Here is a 21923-nt window from a genome sequence, read left to right as displayed (position 1 = left end):
AATTTTGATTGACTAAAATAAACGAAATTGAATCAAAAGTAAATTGTGATTATAGATATGTAATGATGGTTGGATACAATAGATATCTAACAATCATCATATTTATAATCTCGATGTAGCTCATGTCGGAATCTATAAATATATATATACGAGGATAGTCTCAGAAGTACCTGACCTGACGTATAGATAGCGGTTGTTGTTGAAAAGAATGACTATAGTAGAAAGTACCAACCTTATAAAGCTTAAGTTTAAAGTTTGACGACGCTACGTTGTTTAGTATTTGTTTGGCAGCCATCAATAGTGAACGCTCTCAGTGAATTTGTAAACATGGAAAAAATTGGTCATCGTTATGTGATACAATACTTTCATTTGAAAGGCCTCAGTCCAACCAATATCAAAGCGGAGTTAGATTCTACTCTGGGGGAGTCTGCTTCTTCGTTTACAACAGTAAAATATTGGATGGCAGAGTTTAAACGAGGCCGTACGAGCTGCCAAGACGAACATCGCAGTGGTCGACCAAATGAGGTGACGCCAGAAATGGTGAAGAAAATCCACAAAATGGTATTGGATGACCATCGACTGAAAGTGCGCGAGTTAGCAGACATGGTAGGCATTTCAAAAAGTGCTGTACATCGCATATTGACTGAAAATTTGGACATGAGAAAGCTGTGCGCAAGATGGGTGCCGCGATTGGAACAAAAACAGCGTCGTGAGGATGTTTCAATCGAGCGTTTGGCGAAGTTTCGCAGCAATAAAGCCGAGTTTTTGCGTCGATTCATAACCATGAATGAAACATGGGTCCATCACTTCACACTTGAGACGAAGGAACAGTCAAAACAATGGACCAAGGTGACTCGATGGCTATTTTGAGAAGCTCGACGATTCCCACTATAAACAGGGTATCGAAGCTATTGAACATCGCTGGGAAAAGTGTATTGAGCTAAAAGGAGACTATGTAGAGAAATAAAGATATTTTTCCCAAATTTGTTGTGTTTTCTTTGTTAGGTCAGGTACTTCTGGCACTACCCTCGTATATATATAAAGATCGTCGATTAGATATCATGATTGTTTTAATCAATTATCGGCTTGCTTGATTATATCGAACGAGTGCAAAAGTTTCGACGGATTCTATCTATGATAGAAAAAGCGCGTGTATGAGTAATTTGATTAAAAACCAATTATTCATTCTGCCAAGTAATTGCCACATATTTTCCATTGTCCTTTGTATATTATACATCTGCATATTTGTAAGTACAGTCGTAAAACTGAATCAATTACATCTTTGAGGGATCCATCCATCAAACTTTTGCACTCACCCAAAATATACTGATTAATAATTAATTTCATCGATCGATCGAATTATTTATAACTATTAGGAGTGTGGTTTTGAGAGGGTTTTCTTTTCCCAAAAACTGATTTATTTAAATCGAAGGTTTTCTTTTCCTAGAAACTGATTTACTTAAGATAATGAACGAATACCTTAATTAAAATATTTCCCTTCGTTTTCTACAACTTTTTTCCATCTTTCTGGCAAAAGATGGATTCCGCGACAATAAAAAGATTCCTCTTTGAAGTTGAGCCAATTTTCAACAAATTTTCGCACTTCGAAGTTATGAAAGCATGTATCCTCTAGACTCTACAGCATGTTGCATCGACCGGAACAAGTGATAATCGGATGGAACAATGTCTGGAGAATACGCGGGGTGCGGTAAGATTTCCCATTTCAGCTCTAATAACGTTCGCTTCGCTGACAATGCAACACGAGGTCGAGTATTGTCGTGAAGAAGGATCACTTTGTGTCCTTTATTCGCAATTGGTGATCATTTTTGGTTCGAAACTCGCTTCAATTTGTATAATTGTTGTCGATAACAATCTGCGGTGACAGTTTCATTCGGATTTAACAGTTCATAATATACAACACTTTCTTCATCCCAACATATACGCAGCAATACCTTTGAACCGTGAATATTCTTCTCAATGTGGATGTTGCTGGTTAGTCTGGGTCAAACCATGATTTTTTTCATTTAGGATTATCGAAATAAACCGATTTTTATCTCCAATAACAATTCGATACAAAAACTCTTCATTTTTTGTCTGGCAATCAACGAAATGCAAATATTTAACCGGTTCGCAATGGCATTGTCCGATAATTGATCGGAATCCATTTTCCTTCTCTGTAAATCTTTCCCATATCATGTAAACGTCTAGCAACTGTTGTACGATCACCATTTAATGTTCTGGCAAGTTCTGAAGTGGATTGTGCTCTCCAATAATGCTTGCAAGTCTGCATTTTCAAGTTTTTCTGGTTATCCCGAGCGATCTTTATCGTTAACATTGAAATCATTACTTTTGAATCGTCCAAACCAATATTCACGTGTTTTAATTGATGGAACAACATCACCATAAGTTTCTATCAGAATTCCATCACCTTCGATCGCTGTTTTCTCCCGATTAAAAAACGAAAGCAACGCATATCGAAAATACTCTTCAGGAAGCTCCATTTTTAAGATGGTATTAACATGATTTTTATTGTGTCTATTGTTACTAAATGGCTAAATATCATGGATTCATATTAAATATTAATATCAAGAAACAATAGCTGTGATCGGAATGTCTTCGACAAAACTGATCTTAGTGTCATCTCTTGCAAAACCCTACTAAGTCACACTCATAATATAACGTCCACCTTTGTTTCCCCCGGGCGACTCAACTCAAACAGATGCGTATATATACAGGGTGTTAAATTTAAAACGTAACGGGTAAAAAATCTCGAAAACTATGAAAGATATTAAAAAAAGCTAAAACACGTATTCCATGATTTCGAAGGGGACAGAGAATGGCATTATCAGTTTTTTATTTGGAGGGCATTTTCAAGGTCAGTTGAAGGATAATAAATAAAGTAAAAAAGTCTAATACTATTTTTTCTTCCGATGAATAGTTAGCGAGATATCATAAGTTAAATGTTGAAAAAGTTACCAAGTTTTCCTTAAATATTTCAAAAAATATTGGGCAAATAAAAAAATGTTTCAGACAAAAGTTGTTAAAATTAATTGGTAGAAAAGGAAGATATAATAAAAAATTGGGCTTTCTACTTTAAAAAATTAAGTTGACCTTCAACTGACCTTGAAAATGCCCTCCAAATAAAAAACTGATAATGCCATTTTTTCCCCCCTTTGAAATCATGGAACACCTGTTTTAGCTTTTTTTAATATCTTTCATAGTTTTCGAGATTTTTTACCTGTTACGTTCGAAATTTAGCACCCTGTATATTTTCCGCGCGATTAAATGCCAACACAATACTTGGGCTTCGGGCAGAAGATCCATTGACATTTGCCGTGCGCATATTTGCGCGTACGTCTCTCCGTACGCTCAAGTACGGAAATTTCGCGCAAATGTGACGGAGCAGGACGCCGGTAATCGTTACCTTTCACTTACACAAAACGTCCTCCCATTTGCATCGCATGGGATCTACTACCATTGACGTAAGGCAAGCCAATGGACCAAATCCTCTTGCTTTCTACAATCGTTCTTGTTGCATGCGCCGCGACACGCCGAGGTCATCCGTTCATCGTACACACGTACGACATTCCTAGGGTTGCCAGAGTTGTCCTCCTTTGGAAAGGACTGTCCTTCTTTCTAGTGAGAATTAGCCAAGATTCTCATGTCCTGCCAAGGACGCTACTTGTCCTTCGTTAGCGCATCGAAGGAATTTTTTTCTGCTTGTCAGATGTGCCGCCATAGTGACTTATCATAGTCACTAGCTAGTAACATTTTTGAAAATCGACGTTCGGAATGATGGCGGACGCATTCCAGCCGACGACCTTCTCTCTTTTTTGCTCGTCAAGGTTTTCGGTCGTCCTTCCCTACTAACTTACAAGTCTGGTAGCCTTAGACATCCTTAAGTTATTCTGTTTCTCTCTCTGTATCTTCTTTTTTTCTCTTTTCCCTCTTCATTTTCATCATCCATCTTCCCACAGAGTGTCGCGTCGCGTCGGCTCCCGGTCGTCATTCGGTCATCGTAGCGTTAAACTGCGCGTTACAGAACGTCGCTGGGCAATTGTTAGAACGTCGGGACGGGAATATGCGGGAGCTACGAGACGTGAGCAGCTGTGACAGGTGCCTTATCGCTACCGGCATCCTCTCGAATTACGCGTGAAAATTACGCACACGTGCGAACCAGATGCCATATTTTCACGAGATATGCGTCGTCTCGTTTATCATCGTAGCTGGCTTGACTGCGAAATCAGCGACGAGTGATTTAGTCCTCGGCGCGTTTATCGGAGCACCTCATCTTCCTGCGATGTCTCGGTGTCTTACTTTCAGCACCTCCTGATTTGTTTGATCACACGTTGAGCAATCAAGATCAGACCAGGTGGCGTCGGAGGATTTGATCAATTCCGGTTCCAGTCAATCCCGATTTAAGGGGGATCTTTCCATTGAGTGAATAAACCAGTGAATAAATCCCCTCGCGGATACGAATTAAAAAAAAATTAATAAATAAATCAGCGGTCAAGGTCCGCGACTGATTAACATTTTAGTTGACTAATACGATGAAAATTAATATCGAATAAATAGCGATTATACAATGACAATTTCAATTAGGGATGAGCGATTTTCATCGATTAATCGAAAGAACTGATAGTTTGTTTTCAATTGATCGACGTTTTCAGATGATTTTATTTTTATTCAATTAAACGATGTTTGATGATTTTTTCTCAACATCGGCTACCGATTTTTATTTTTCTTTTTTAATAGCAGATTTTTGTAATATCGTTGGTAAATATGCACATTAGGTCAACCCCTTTAAAAGTTCATGACCTTGATATATGTTGTTAAGGACATGTTCCTGAGTGTTATGCAAAAAGTTGCAACCGTCGCTCATCGTTTATTAAAAAGTTATTAACAAAAAAAGTTTGGTATATACGTAAGTAGAAATTGCGTTTAACACGGCGCGCTACGCGCGCCTCACCCCCATCTCACCTGCCTCTCTTCACCGCCTTCCCATCGTTTGTTTTCAACCACTTTCGGGTAAATATCGGAGAGTGAGGATGGAGCGCGCGTAACACGCCGTGCTAAACGCACTTGCAACTTACGTATATATCAAACTTTTTTGTTAATAACTTTTTAATAAACAGTGACCGTCGGCTAAAATCTTGCAGCATTACTCAGGGTGATGATCTACATAACATACAATTTTTGAGATCGGGAGGTGGTCCCCATAGGTAAATATTTACCAATGTTTATTTACCAATTTGTTAATAACTTTTTAATAAACAATGAGCGGCGGCTGCAATTTTCTGAATAACACTCAGGAACATGTCCTTAACAACATATATCAAGGTCATGAACTTTTGAAGGGGTTGACTTAATGTGCATATTTACCTTTCTTAAGGTTTAAAGTTTACTACGTACATCTATTGTACACTCATAGACAATAAGGTTGTCCGGTTATTACTGATAAGTTTTGGAACGTTGCCGAATGGTCCAATGAAAGCACTTATCTTCCCAAAATTAGTCCTCTTATCAACTGATGTAAACTTGGCAAACAACTTAATCAAAACAAAAGAAATATGGTTCTCAATATGGTTCGACTGTACTTTGTTTGTATCTGTTTGTACCATTTTTTGTTTCGTTTGTCTCTCAAAGAATAAAAAGATAGGGGAGGGAGAAAAATAGCCAGCAAGCAAGTATAAAATATCTGAAAACGGCCAACGCCATTCAAAAGACAATCGTTTGTACCCGTTTGTATCTCTCTTCAAATCATTTGTACCTCAAAGGAACCGGAAATACAGGATCTTTAAAAAACGTTCAAGAAGTACTTTCGCCAATTTTGGAGATATCGCAAAACGGCCAATGCCATTCGAGAAAGAATCGTTTGTATCTGTTTGTACCTCCCTTCAAATTGTTTGTATCTCAAAGGGACCGGAAGTACGAAAGTAACCTTCCGACATATTTTGAAGATCCTGTAGTTCCGGTTCCTCTGAGGTACAAACGATTTGAAGAGAGGTATAAACGGGTACAAACGATTCTGTCTCGAATGACATTGGCAGTTTTGTGATATTTCAAAAATTGGCGAAAGTAGCTCTTGGATATTTTTTGAAGATCCTGTACTTCCGGTTCCTTTGAAGTACAAACGATTTGAAGAGAGGTACAAACGGGTACAAATGATTCTCTTTCGAATGGCGTTTTGCGATATCTTATATTTGCTTGCACGCTATTTTTCCTCCTTCCCTTATCTTTTTATCCTTCGAAGTACAAACGAAACAAAAAGTGTACAAACAAACAGGTACAAACAAAGTACAATCGAACCGTATTGCGAATTTCTTTTTTTTTGGTCAAGTTGCTTGCCAGGTTCACATCGGTCTCTTATCACATGGAAAATACATCAAATGAGATGCCAATTTAAAGGCTTCGCACATTGACTAACGATGAACAATTAGCGATATCTAATGAGAGTTCTGTTTTGAGGAAGAAACGAAAGCTCTTTCTTCTTAAAACAGAACTCTCACTAGATATCGCTCATAACATAGTTGCTAGTCATGTCCAGTATGCAAGATCCTTTAGAAGGATTTCTAGTATTGAGATCCTTTAGGATTTATAATATTGAGAATATTGCGGGTGTCATTCAATCCTTGTTTAACATTCAGTGAAAAATAAGAATTGAATAACGCCGGCTACATCTATTGCGAATTTAAGAACGCATCTAATATGTAAGCTAGGAGAGCATCCAAGTGATGTTTCCGAACGCACCCCTAGCAGCGTTTAATCTGGTGCTCACCAACTTAAATGTTTACTTTGCATATTTATATGTATAATATGATTAATCGGCAAATCGATTTTTTTTTTAGGAAATAATCGAATAAACGTCATTACAATTTTTTTTATTAATCGATATTTTAAACATCGATGTGTTTTCAAATATCGTCCATCCCTAGTTTCAATCGATTACTTTGACTTGGTTGAAACTTTAATATTTAATTAATAATTATTGACAAAATTAATAATGATTAATGGATTAATGTAGAGTGAGTAATGATTAACACGTTAATAACGACTGCCGGAATTAATAATTAACCTCATCAATCGAACACGTAAATTATTCACGATTACATTTACTGCGATGGATCGATTTCGATTATCGATACTCGCTGATTATTTCGAGCGGCTACAATCGACTAATGGCCGACGTCGCGGCGTGGCGCGGTGAGTAGCGAGAGAAGTGTGACGGTCGCGCAGGTCGACGTATTGTAATTTTCCCAGGATCGCATCGCATCGCGAGCGCGCGGTGTTTCGGCGAAAACGTTGACGTCGGTCGACGTAATTTTCGTGGCGCGCAAGAGGACGACATGACGTGACGCGACGGAAAGAACAGCCGCGCGATGCGGTGACTGCGTGAAATCCGCGGCCATCACTTAGCGGTACATCATTGTTTACAACGAGAGAACACCGGCGACTCCTGTCCGGTCATTTTCACTTGTCACAGATTCCTACTGACCGTGTTCGAGGAGAACGACGAGGAAAGCGGTAAATGGTAATGGATTAACGCGCGCGCGCGCTCCATCGAATTTATTTAGTTTCGCCCGGCAGATTGATCGACGCATTTACACGCGCGGATTTCTACGCGCGCTTTTCACCCGCGGGAAATTATCCCAGCCGAAGTGCGTGCACTCTCGCGCGCGGAATGGCTCGCGGCGCGATCCGATACGGATCGGCCGGGCTCTCTCGGACAGAAACGGTAGCGATAGATCGAGAATGAGTTGTCGTGTGAAGTATCTCTCGAGCGTGGAATGTCACGCGTTGGGAGAGAAAGAGGGACCAGAGACGAGAGAATTCGGCGGCGAGAGAGGTAATATCTCTGTTAACGAGGAGACTCGTCCGCACGTTTATGAGTCGAGCTGCGTCGAGATTCAAGTGAGATAACTGAGCACACGGCTGATCGATTAGAAATCTTCTTTTTCAGTTTTCCATTCGATGGAAGAAAGAGCATTTGGCAACGGAACGTCCACTAGCGGAACTGTCGCGATAATTATGCAGTGTAGGGGATGCACCTTCAATGACTTTGACCTTGACATATGTTGTCAAGATCATCACCATGAGTAATGTGCAAAAGGTTTCAGGCGGCGCTCGTTGTTTGTTAAAAAGTTATCAACAAAAGAAGTTCGACTGTGAATGAATGTAATTTGTATTCATCGTTTGTAATAAACAATGACCGCCAATTTAAACATTTTTAATGGTACTTAGAAACATAAAAACGAATTATCAATACATCCGTTTTTTGTACATAAGTTTTGGCATTTAAATCTTTCGTTTTATTTAATTAACGAGTCTACGATATATATACTAAAATAACAGATTCTGAAGAGAAGAGAGAGACCATTACGCAAGGTTTGCATTTAAGTAATTTATTTATGCCAAACCTTGCGTAGGGTCTTTGTTAATCTTCTCGAAATCTGTCATTTTAGTAAATTGTAAATTCATTAATTTAGTAAGGCGAAAGATCGTATTTATGAAACTTGTTTTGTATTTTCAATAATTATGATCATATAATAAATTTATACGACAAAATATATACAAAATATATATATTTTTATAATGTTTCGCAATATGATCGTATGTTATACTGCTTAGCTGAAAAATTTAAGAATACATGAAAGGAATTTTTGGATATGGTATAAATAACTTTTGGTAATTATGCAGTTAAGCCTCTTCTTTGTTCACATAAATGCATAAAGTTTATCGTACCTAAACGGACCTGTACACAGTGTCGAAAAATTACACTCGATTAATGAAACTTCTTTTGTTAATAACTTTTTAACAAACAATGAACGCCACCTAAAACCTTTAGCACATTACTCAGGGTCATAACCTAAACAACACATGTCAAAGTCATTGAAGGAGCATCTCATATACTATATAATTACCCCCAAGGGATTCTTTGCGATTTTTCAATCATGTTTTTTGGTACAGTGGGAACATTGTTGTACCTCAATAAAATTTCATTTAACTGCTGCACCTCAATAAAATTTCATGTAGATTTCGCTGTGAGATTCTCTCCATCCATCTTCGATACGAAGAAGTTGCGAGAATCTTCAATACCGAGAATGTCGCGTATCGAAGGACACAATTCTACGGAGAGGTAGAATCAAAATATATAAAATTAATATGAAAATTTACATAAACAAATGCAGAAGCAAGCGCTGTCGTCCGAATGAAAATTGCAAAGCATACTTTTCTTTCTTTCCGTCAAACTTTCGCTCAAGAGTGACAGCACCGCCTCTTCTCCGCCTCCACATTTGTTTATTTTTCACTTATGTCCGGCAAGCCTGTCTATCTTACGTAGCATATAAAAATTGTTCAAGAGGACCTACCCGTGTAACGATGACCATCTCTCAAGTCGTGGTTGTCGGCACTCCGCCTGCAAGAACGAAAGAGACATGACGTTCAAAATGGAAGCATAGCCGTGCAAAGACACGCTCGTGAATCTCGCTGGATCGTGCGCTATTTAAACAGATAGGACGAGTCCTCAATTAAGAGGTTAGGCCACCTTGGACGGGTCAAAATCACCGTCATTTCCGGGAATTTTTTCTGAGGATATAACGAAAGAAATAAAAATAAAAATAAGATATTTATTAAGCAACTCTTTAAGGGAAGAAAAGTATTTTTTTTTGTAAATATTTTACACAAAATGGCGGCGTTGAAGCCCAGACACCGAGATACCTTTTTGACCGACGCTCTCAACGGTGTTCAGTCTCACGGCTACAGCATTGGACGTAAAACAAAAACGAAAAAATGTTTATTATCTAGATGCCAGAAACTGAAGAAGTACATGTGGATATTCAGAAATATTTATTTTTATGGAAATGGTAAACACTTGAAAAAAAATTTCACGTTCCGACCTAAAAATTTCGTGCAAAAGTGTTAATTGCAAAAAAAGTTTTTAATATTTCGCAACATCCATATGTATTTCTTCAGTTTTTGGCATCTAGATAATTAAATTTTTTTTTGTTTTACATCCAATGTTGTAACCGTGAGACTGAACACCGTTGAGAACGTCAAAAAGTGTCTCGGCTTCAACGCCGCCATTTTGTTAAAAATATTTACAAAAAATTACTTTTTTTCCCTTAAAGAGATACTTAATAAATATATTATTTGCATTTTTGTATTTTTTTGTTATGTCCTCGGAAAAAATTCCCGGAAATGACAGTGATTTTGATCCATCCAAGGTGACCTAACCCCTTAAAGGTGACGCTTTTTCAATTCGCGAACGTCACACTCGCGAGCCATTGGAAAGTAGCCGCGAATCCGCGAGAATTCGTTGAAGCCGTTAGAGCTAAAGAGGGCCGAGAGAGCGCTCCTCCTCGTTCCTCGTGAACTCGCAGTCCCGAGAATTCGACGCTACATGCGTTACACACGCGCGTGTCGTCGCGTCTATTCCCGAGGAAAAGCATCCCCGGCACATGATGTCGGTGATGTCTGAACGGTCGATCACCGTTATCGCCGCGGCGGCGGCGGCGGCATAAACCTGTTCGCAAAAGTGGGTTAGGCAGTTCGTACCGCCGGCGAGCCATACAGCTCCGCGACGAGACGAGCTGAGACGGGACGGGACGAGACGAGATCCATCGAGGATCCTCTCGAGATCGATCTCTCTTCTGGCGTAGACGTTGTTCTCGATACCGCGCTGCGTTATCGCGGATCCATTATCGCGTCCAGGGCCTATTTCAGACGCATAGCGAACGTTGGATATACCTTTCTTCTATATCTCGTCTTTTTCAAGAATATAAAAATTTTGCATCTGTTTGCCCTACAAAAATAATGAAATGAAGTAGTTGCACCAACATAACGAGAATGTATTTTTACAAAAAGGTTAAGCGAACGTTAAGGCAAACATTAAGTCAAGAAAAACATTTTGAAATTGAAAGATATTAAAATAACAAATGTATTCTTTTTTAACTCCAAGTCTCGTGTCTTTTAAGATATAAAAATTCTATATCTGTTTGTTCTATAAAAATAGTGAAATCAAATAGTTGCGTCAACTGATAACGAGAAAATATTTTTATAAAAAAGGTGGCAAACATTAAGCAAAGAAAAATAATTTGAAATTGAAAGATATTAAAATAACGAACGTCAGATATGTCTTTTTCATTCTAAGTCTCGTTTTTCTTAAGAATATAAAAATTCTACATTTAATTATCTGTTTTGCAAAAGTAATGAAATCGAACAGTTGCATCAACTGATAACAAGAAAAAGAAGAAAAATAAAGAAAACAAATTTGAGATTAAAATGGCGAGAACAATGGATAAATCCTTTTCATTTCAAGTTTCGTCTTCTTCATACGAGCGTCACGCGTCTTGTACTCAGCTTGAGCATCAGCAAAACATATTCAGCACTCGTCCAGAACAGGAACTCATGTCCGCGGAAAGTCAGAGGAAGAATATTTTCCCGGAAAGTCAATACGCCACGCAAGTGCAACGTTACATAATAATAACGTTCATACAATATGCATATGCGCACATTTTTCTCGTTGCACGCTCCATTTACGCAATTAACTTCAGCGCTCGCGGCGCAACTTACCGACGATTTGCGCGTAAATTGAACGTAATCTCGCGAACGTCGTCCTCGAAGATAGTCCTGTCCGCGGAAACAAAAGTCCTGTCGCGTCGAATAGCTCCCCGCGGAGGCTCGCTCGAATCCTCACGGGAAGATTTATGATCGCGTCAGTCGTCCCGTGTAACGAGAGCGTTCGAGTCTCTTCCCATGACAAAATGCAACGGCCGATTTGCTCGCCGATACAATCTACGAGCGCGACCACGAGGACCGACATATTTCTCCGACGCACAGTGGGGCCAGATGACATTCTTTGGTTCAAAATTCTCTAGAGACCTGAATTTCCAACCGATCATCGACACCAATGGATGAGATTGATCCTGAATAAATTCTGAAGAGATCTGTCGTGCCAAAATTAAAAAAAAAATTTTTTTCTCGAATTACTAGCCCCAAAAGAGGAAAAATTATCGTTAAACGCGAGAAACTTGTGAAACACTCATTATTCAACACTTATTTCTCTATCTAATAGCGGTGCACATTGGGTCATGCTAATAACCCAATGTGCACCGACGGTAATTACTTTTTATCTCCGTATGATGGCTTATGAGCTGAGGTTTATAAACTTTGAGCTCATGGACCATCAGGTTAGAGTTGGATGTTTTGTTCAATGTTCTCCATGTTTTTACTTATTGGGTCTATATGGCTTAATTCTTTCTTAATGTGGGCTGAAACGATGAGCTCCGAAATTCTGAGTTTTCTAAAAGGTGATTATAAGTTCTGGGGTCTCGCATTTAATATCCATAGGCTCGAACTCACTGAGGCCGAATCCAAGACACTGTACTTTAAACGATAAACTTTTAAGATAAACCCTAAACCCATGAACCCTGAACCGATAATTTTTTCAAAATTTCGGCTAGACAGATCTCTTTAGAATTTATTCAGGATCAACCTCATTCATTGGTGTCGATGATCGATTGGAAATTCAGGTCTCTAGAGAATTTTGAACCAAAGAATGTCATCTGGCCCCACTGTGCGACGACGCGATCGCATCGAGTTGCGGGTCGCGTCGGTAGGGCTTATTGAAGCGAGGAAAATTCAATTCTCCGGACGGAACGAGACGCGACGTCGACGACGACGACGAGAACACGCCGGTTCTCGCTCGGCTGAGCAATGCAATTTAGGGGGACGAGCACGTAGATAGATAAAAGGCAGGTAGAGGAAGCTATTGCTTCTTCGGAGCGAGTGAGCGAACACGCAGTTTGCGTTGTCATCGAGGCGATTCGGAGGATTTGCTTTCGGCGGAGAAATTGTGGGATCTTTTTTATGCTCGTGCTGGGCAGAGGCGATGGAGATAGTCTTTATCGGTTCGTTCGGACGAGCCTGTCAAGAATCGTCGAAACAAGGTTACGACAGTAGCGTCGACACGTGTGCGGACGGAAATACAAACTAGGGCTCTTGGGGATTTGGGCATCTATTCGTGTGTCCACGATTGGTTTCGACTCGTAAACGTAAAATCGCGCACTGACGAGAAAGATATATAACATATCAAACTGAATACAAAGATATTGGGTCTATGTATTTGTAGCGAAAATCGAATAAATTTCAAACGCAAAATATTCAGCAAAAAAGCGATTTTAATCAATTAAATATATTCCATTCTGTTCAATGACTTTCTGCCATCTCTCCACGAGCTTCATTATCCCTCTTTCATAAAAGTCTTGAGATCTTTGGGCAAAGAAATCATCCAAGTGGTTTTTGAGAACGTCCAGGGAACTGATTATTCAAATTGTTCTGTAGCGCCCGGAACAAGTGATAGTCTGAAGGTGCAAGGTTCGAACTATACAGTGGATGCACCAAAACATCCCACCCAAGCCGCAATAACTTTTGCCGGGTCATCAGAGAAACGTGTGGTCTAGCGTTGTCTTGGTGGAACACAATGCCCTTTCCGTTCGCCAATTCGGACCGCTTCTGATCGATTGCTCGCTTTAATTTGGCCAGTTGTGAGCAGTACTTAGTCGAATCAATCGTTTTGTTGGGTGGCAGCAGCTCATAATAGACGATTTCTTTTCCAATCCCACCAGATACAGAGCATGACCTTCTTCGGGTGTAATCCAGCCTTTGCGACCGTCTGAGCAGCCTTCCCGCGTTTCGATCATGATCTTTTTCGACTGACATTGTCGTAGACAATCCACTTTTTATCGCCAGTGATCATCCGCTTTAAAAATGGTTCGTTTTGATGGCGTTTGAGCAACAAATCGCAAGCTGAAATTCGGTCCATTAAATTCAGTTCGTACGGCACTCAAACATCAAGCTTGTTTACCATCCCAAGCTTCCGTAAATGTCTCGAAACAGTTGATTGGTCAATGTTGAGGTTATGTCCGATCTCTGTAGCCGTCAAATGCCGATCGGAGTTGATTAAAGCCTTGATTTTATTGACATCAGTAGTGACTGGCCGACCAGAGCGAGGAGCATCTTGGAGATCAAGATCTCCGCAACGAAATTTCGCAAACCACTTCCGACACACACTTTCACTTACGGTATTCTCTCCGTACACAGCGCATATCCTTTTGTGAGTTTGCGACGCGTTTTTGCCTTTTCGGAAATAAAAAAACGAAATGCACCGAAAGTATACGTTTTTTCCTTCCATGTTCAAAATATAATTAAACGTATACGTCACGGATCTCGATGAATACTTTTTCAAAATGTCGGCACAAATTTCAGCTTTCACTCAGTATACGACACTTTATATGTTTGACACATGTGCGAGCGGAAAAACAACTGCGAACAACATCTGTCGGAATTTCGCTACGGAATTATGCATAGACCCAATATTTTTTCAGTGGGTATCAACAGGTTTATTCATTGAAACACGTATCTTTGCGCTGAGAAAAAATGGGTTCCAGTTGCATTTTCTTCTGCAGCTTTACGTTAAATTTACATTTTTTATCATTTTCCTTTTTAGATAAAATAACTTAGACTTAAGAAAATGCGTTATTAGCACCCACCCGATAGATATTTCTTATTTTTTAGACACCTTGTCCTCATAGGACATAGACACCTTGTGTTATTTGGATAATCCGAATTATATCTGGAGTTAAATTCAAACTACAATAAAAGATTCGAATCCAAAGCCGAATTTAGTATAGGGTAAGTCCGGGATAGATTGACATGGGGGATAGACTGTCAATTGGTATAATTTGTTAATATATACTAGGCATTAGCGCTGATCGAGTTGTGAGTTGCATGTACCACGAGTAGGTGTGTCTCTTCCTGATGTACAAAAACACTGTTATTGCAAGTAAATAAATGTTTTATGTTTCTATTAACCTCTAAAATGTTTCATACGTCGGAAAAAATATCTTGCGAATACGGTACTTGGAGTTATAACATTAGACCTGGGTTTAAAGGACTAAAAATCATCGTATTTGCATATTTAACCTCAAAATTCGTCATCGAGACTACGTTTCACGCGATATACGCATCTTTACGCGAACTCTATAAACGGAATAGATGATTCATTTTTATCAGAGTTAGATGGTCAGCCTACTCAGCGAGAAATAGCAAGTAATGGACATCGGATCGGTGTGTGAATTTGGCCTCGCCCTTTTCGAATTTTGTATTTTTTCGAATTGTGCTGCATTGTACTGTATTTGTGCCGTATTGTGCCGCAACCCGCAACTCTCTAACTTAAAGCGTACTCAAGAAAATTAAGAAAAACTAAATTTTTGGTAGCCCCGCACTTTTCGAATTTTTCTTTATTGTGCCGTATTGTGCGCTACGTTTGTGCTGATTTATGCCGCAAACGCGAAACCGATAACTTCAATAACATTTGAAAAAAAAAATAAAAACGAAAATTTGCCAACCCCCCACTTTTGTCCGAATGAACCTAATTTTTGTTTGTGAATTCCTATTAATTTATGCCGCGTTGTGCCGTTTGAAGAAACTGGATATCACCTTTCGTTCAGTAGAAAAAAATGTTAATGTTAAAATACAAATTAACAAATAACCTTTTCTACAATGCATTTATCGCAAGTCTGCAAGTTGTGCCGAATTGTGTTAATCGAGTATAATAAGAAACCACTTAGAGATGTATCGAAAACTACTCAGAATGCAAAAAAATTTGCAAAAATTGGTGACGCAAAAAAATTTCTCATATTTTCGAAAGTCGTGTCGGATTGTGCTAGTCAAACCCAACAACTTTTTTTAATTGCAAAATTTTGCGCGGCGATTTAGCCACGCTAATTTGTATCTCTGTTGCTTCCTTTGGATGCTCGTACTGCGAAAACCAGCCATCTGAGGATATTTTATCACTAAAAAAAGTTTTTAGGCTTAACTAGCACAAAAACTAGCTTAACGGCACAACTTTCAAAATTTCGAAAATGTAAAAAAAACTTTTTGGCCCACCACTTTTTGCCAATTTTTTTGCAAGCTGTGCAATTTTCGGAACATATCTTAGTCGTTGATCATTTATTTATAATACAAATGTATTATTTCTAATTAAAAAACTATGTCCATCTATCCTGGACTTACCCTATAACAAAGTTACCAGAAATAATTATTAAATACATAAATAAATCAAATACATAATCATCTCAAATTAAGCTGTCCGATCGCAGTTAAAAAAGATATTGATTTATTGATTGCCAAATTTTTAAGATGGATCCAGATAGCTGCGATCATATCCAGTTAATTTTGCTAGAAACTTGAATCCGAATCCGGGTAGAATTTTAAATTTGACGCTTCGACCGTTCTCCAGTTGATTCGAATTTGAAGCGTCACATCTCTGAGTAATCGAATAATCGAATATCTGAATAGTGCCAGATTCGAATAGGAATCGAAGTCTTAATACGAACATATTTCATTTTCGTTCGGTTTTAATGGCGGCATAAATCCGCATTCATCACGTTGGCCGCCGTGCTCTAATTTCCACTGATTGTCCAAAAACTCGATGAAAGGTCGTAGATAGGAGCGGTGTCTGACGCGCACATCTCCCGCCTCGGTTTATCGGCTCTCACCAATCTGTCAGATGCAACTAATTGTGCTTTAGATTAAATTAAATCCAATTATGTTTTCATTTAAATCAGGGGTTCCAATCGGGGGTGCTTACACCCCCTGGAAGCGCAAGAAAACATTCTTGAAGGTACGAGGAAAAGTGTATCGTAATTAATAATGATTAAGATGAATTCTAGAATAATCCGACATTTTTACCATCAAATTAAAAAAAATGTTATTAAAATTATATATTTTTTACGTATCTGTATGTATATAGGGTGTCTTAAAAATACCGGAATCCCCGGATAACTTTGCAGGATTAAGTTTTCATGAAAAACTTTGAATACAAAAGTTGTAGAAAATCGAATAACGAACTTAATGGTGACCTTGAATTTGACCTTGGCCATAACCTTCAAGGTCATTTGGAGATCAACTTGCGTGTTTTAAATGGGAACTCTTATTTTTTATTATACTATTTTTTTTCTACCAATTAATTTGAACAACTTTTTTCTAAAACATTTTTTTATTTGCCTAATATTTTTTGAGATATTTGAGAAAAACTTGATAACTTTTTCAATATTTAACTTACGATATCTCGCTAATTATTTGTCGGAAGAAAAAGTGGTACTAGATTTTCTTGCTTTATTTAGTCTCAAAAATATATTGTTACAATAGCGCCCTGATTTTTGTTAATTTGATAATTTTGAAATTTCAAAAAATTCCAAAAAAAAGTAAGTTGACAAAAGTCAAGGCGCTATTGTAACAATATATTCTTGAGACAAAATAAAGCAAGAAAGTCTAGTATCACTTTTTCTTCCGACAAATAGTTTGTGAGATCTCGTAAGTTAAATATTGAAAAAGTTATCAAGTTTTTTTCAAATATCTCAAAAAATATTAGGCAAATAAAAAAATGTTTTAGAAAAAAGTTGTTGAAATTAATTGATAGAAAAAAATAGTATAATAAAAAATAAGAGTTCCCATTTAAAAAACGCAAGTTGACTCCCAAATGACCTTGAAGGTCATGGCCAAAGTCAAATTCAAGGTCACCATCAAGTCCGTTATTCGATTTTCTACAACTTTTGTCAAATCAAAGTTTTTCATGAAAACTTAATCCTGCAAAGTTAGTCTTTCCGGGGATTCCGGTATTTTGAAGACACTCTGTATATTCATTACGTATCACTATGCGAAGCTTGATATCATGGATAATAATTTTATAATATTAAAATGATAGTTAATTTTTATAAAATTATATTATGTAATAATAAATTATTATAAATTAACTTCTTACCTTAAAACCCCAACAATCAATTTTTACCATAAAATATATAAATAATTTTTTTTTGTAGAGGGTGTGAAGGTTCATTGATAAATTTTAGGGGTGTGTAATACAAAAAAGATTGGAAAACCCTGATTTAAATTAACAAGAGATATAGCAGCATATCGCGCATGCCGGTCACTGGCGACCGTCATGGCGGTCGACGTGTTGATCCGGAAGATCCTCGTGGTCGAAGAGATACAGAAGAACCAGGGAGCTGCTCATTTGAATATCTCTGAAGGAAAGAACGAGTGTCGTTTTTCGATTCCAGTTTCGGATGTTGCTCGACGTTCCCGAATAACGGACGCGCTGGCGCGGCGATCCTCTGGACGTTAATTAGACACACGTCGCATGCACGATTACGTTTCGAGTTCCCGGCTATTCGTCACTCGTCATGGCGGGCGTTTTCAATTTCATTCCCGTCCTGTTCCGCTTGTTAACGCTCGTACGACACTTCGTCGCGGCACTTTTGAGCGTCCGTTTATCGCGTCGCTGATCGAAATGGCGATTATTAGCACGATATTTCGCATATGGCATATCGATGTAACTGCACGGGAAAAGGATCTCGGTTGCTGAACGAGGCCAGACGAGAACTCGGCGACAAGGAACAATATCTCTCTCCGCCGCGACCGAGAACACTCGTCTGGACATTCGAAACTTGTTTGAGATAACGGAGAATAATTGGTTGAGCAGAAACTTCCCATAGGGAGGATCTTTCTGTTCCTACAGCCGAGTTTTTGTCTGGTTCGCGCACACGCAGTTAACGTTCTACAACGCCATTCAACTCTGACGTCACATATATTCTGATATATCGACATTCTCAACTTAAATTATACTTAAATTATATAGGGTGTTCGGGATCCTTCGGAAGCGAAAAGTTGTGAAGATTAATCAGATCAAACTGAGGAGAAAAGTCATACACCATTTTGCAAAAATCACAATAGTTATTAAGTTATTAATGATTGAAAAGGATCACATCTAGAAACTCTTGTAATAGATAACTTGAAAATTTGCGTACTTATTTGCACAATGATAAGGGACTTTCTTATTCAGAATGACCTGATCTACAATTATATGACGGCTATTGTGCCCAGCGACAGGTTCAAGATTCAGGGTTCAAAGTTCAATGTACTCATTTAACTATCGTTAAACACGTTAAACGATAGTCGTCATGTAATCGTAAGTTAGTTCATTCTGAACAAAAAAACCTTCTTTTACCATTTTACCAAGTGCAAATAAATAAATGTTCAAGTTATCAATTAAAAGAGGCTCTAGATGTAGTCATTTTCAATTATTAATAACTTAATAACTATTGCAACTTTTGCAAAATTTTTCTTCTCAGTTTGATTTAATTTTCACAATTTTTCATTTCCAAAAGATCCCGGACACCCTGTATAATCATATGTATATGTCCATAAGAAAAGTCGAATTAACCAGGGAACAGTCAAAGCATCAGATTTGAAATAACTGTTAAAATTATTTGTTAATTTGGGAGCCTCCCGCAGAAATCGTTCTGCCCTTAGATTTGTCTTCTGTCGCTGAACTAATCTGCATTTTCATCAGTTCGAAAAGAGACAGACATACTATTGAGACTAGCTGGAAAACTAAAGTAGTGCGCGTTTTCGAAACTTCAAAAGAAAGATACGCAGTATTGAGACTTGCTGGAAAAAAAGAGGAGAAGGAAATTAGCGCAAGGCAGAGTGCAAGCAATTGAGCAATAGAAAATAAATTTCTCACAACCGAGTTTTCGTCTGATCTCCACGCTGCGAATCCACGAGCGTGTTATTTTTACATGCGTAAGCGTATGTGACCTTGGCTGAAGCTTTCTTTATTTTAGCTTTCTTGAGTTCTCACGTTTCTCGCCCGTTTAGCTTTCTCAGCTTTACGCTTCTTGTATTTCTCGATCACGTCATTTGACATCGACGATTTGAACGTGTTAAATGATGGCTTAAGCGACCGAAGACGACAAGAAAGGCACGTGAAGAGAGCCAATCACACGCTTACGCGTGTCGAAAGATCGCCGAGTGGATTTGCTTTTCCCGCGCAGGGTAATCTGTACGATTTTCAACCTCGGGCACACATAAGGTCGCGACGTGTAAGCAACCCCGGTCATAACGGTACGGCATGCACGACGCGGTGCGTGTGAGGAAATAATCTGCAGATTATTTAATCTCGACGCTCGCGAAGACAGCTCGAGAACGCCGCGCCATCGCGCCGCGCGAATCTTAGAAGAGGCGCGTTGTGTAACGACGACGAGCGAGCAAGATCATTAGCTGCATTTGTATCCACGTGGACACCCGTCTCGCCGTGAACTTGAGGCACGGGCGTGAGCCCGCACGGCGGTCTCGCAGTCATTGACTTGAAAAATATCTGGAGAACGGTCAGTGGCGTAGCGCCGAGAGAGCGCGAGAGAGCGGGAGACTTCAACGGGCGATCGAACGAGACGCTGCCGAGCCGCGGCTCCTCGCGTGCGCGAACCTGCGAAAGCTCTTAATCGCGAGCCTCGCGCGAAAATTCACAGGAAAGGGAATCGAGGTACGCGATATCCTGATAACGCTGCGAAAGCCGTGGCGAGCCGTGGAGAAGCGAGACTCGAGGAAAATATCAGGCGTTTCGGTGAATTTTGATGGCTGACGATGGATGGATTGTTTATTATTTGTTATTTCAATTCAGAATGTTTCCCACCGCTCGCTGCAACCTGTTGCCATCTCTCTGGCAATTATTTCTTATTATCGGATCTTGTTATTTATTTCTGAAATTATTTCAATACCAAAATATTTTCCACAGCTTGCTATAACCTTCTGCCATTTTCCTCTGGCAATTATTTATTATTATTACATCTTAGTTATTATTTAAATTATTTCAATATCAAAATATTTTCCACAGCTTGCTACAAACTTTTGCAAGTTTTTTCCAGCAATTATTACATCTAATTATTCGTTATTTAAATTATTTCAATATCAAAATCTTTTCCACCGCTTGCTACAATCTTTTGCCATCTCTCTGGCAATTATTTATTATTATATCTTATTATTTGTTATTTAAATTATTTATTATTTAAATTATTTCAATATCAGAATATTTTCTACAACATTGTTACAACTTTTTGCTATTTTTCTCTGGCAATTATTTATTATTATTATATCTTATTATTTATTATTTAAATTATTTAAGTATCAAAATATTTTCCACTGCTTGCTTTCCTCTCGATAATTTTTCTAGCAATAAGTGAATTTCATGATAGAAAAAGATTTATCTATAGAAGCAACCCGCTCATCATCAGTCCTCAAAATTTACGGATGTTGCTTGGATACAGAAAAATGGAATGGTCGAGTGCAAGGGAAATGTAGAGCCAGAAAACTCGTGATTTATACAGTCACGAGAGAAGAATTTCGATTCTCCGGATTATTTTCGATCTCCCGACTGACAGATGCCAGCGTGATCTTCCACCCAATTATTTATTATTATATCTTATTAATACGAAGGAAAGTGATTGGTTGAGTCAATGTCGACCGCTGGTTCCGATGAACCAAATTCGCCTCGAAGAACCGAAAGTTCTGTCTCCATCGATCAAAACATTTTTGATTTCTTCATTCCAGCGATCTTTTATCCTCATGAAGACGTTAGTTAGGAATGTTAATTAGCGACATGTGTCGCGAGCTTGATTACCTTTAGAACTCTCAGCCTATTCGTCATCAGCCAATCGTGGGGTCGATGACACTCGTTCCTCTCCGCGTGAATATTCAAATAAAGAATTTCCTTTCATCGAGAAGACGATGTTTGCTATTCGCACGGAGAAAAATGTTTGATTGAACGAACGAATTTTCTGATGAAACACGAACGATTCAAAAATTTCGATTGAAGAACCGAAATTCTGTTGAAGTCAACGAGAGATCTTAACGACTTCTGATCTTAACTTCAACTTCGGAATTTCCGCATCGTTTGCATTTCACATAATAATAACAATATATAAATGTAATCGTACGTTTTCATTAGAACAATAAGAAGAGTTAATCTCGAGATGACGATAACTTCAATAACGTTAACTATCGTCTTCTCTCTTAACTTCCGT

General features: G+C 38.6%; 1 protein-coding gene across 1 annotated transcript in view; it reads right to left on the bottom strand.

The window, feature by feature from the left end:
- The window catches only part of ck (unconventional myosin-VIIa ck), a 63955-nt gene that overhangs the window by 36522 nt on the left and 5510 nt on the right, over positions 1-21923 (bottom strand). Inside the window, exon 2 of the mRNA XM_011140946.3 lies at positions 9369-9415. Coding sequence (XP_011139248.1) covers positions 9369-9386 — 18 coding nt within the window. The 5' untranslated portion in view covers positions 9387-9415. The remainder of the gene's footprint in view (positions 1-9368; positions 9416-21923) is intronic.

This window comes from Harpegnathos saltator, unplaced genomic scaffold (assembly GCF_003227715.2).
Source record: "Harpegnathos saltator strain DR-91 unplaced genomic scaffold, Hsal_v8.6 scaffold54, whole genome shotgun sequence".
Taxonomy (NCBI): Eukaryota; Metazoa; Arthropoda; class Insecta; order Hymenoptera; family Formicidae; genus Harpegnathos; species Harpegnathos saltator.
This window is presented reverse-complemented; position numbering and strand designations above follow the sequence as displayed.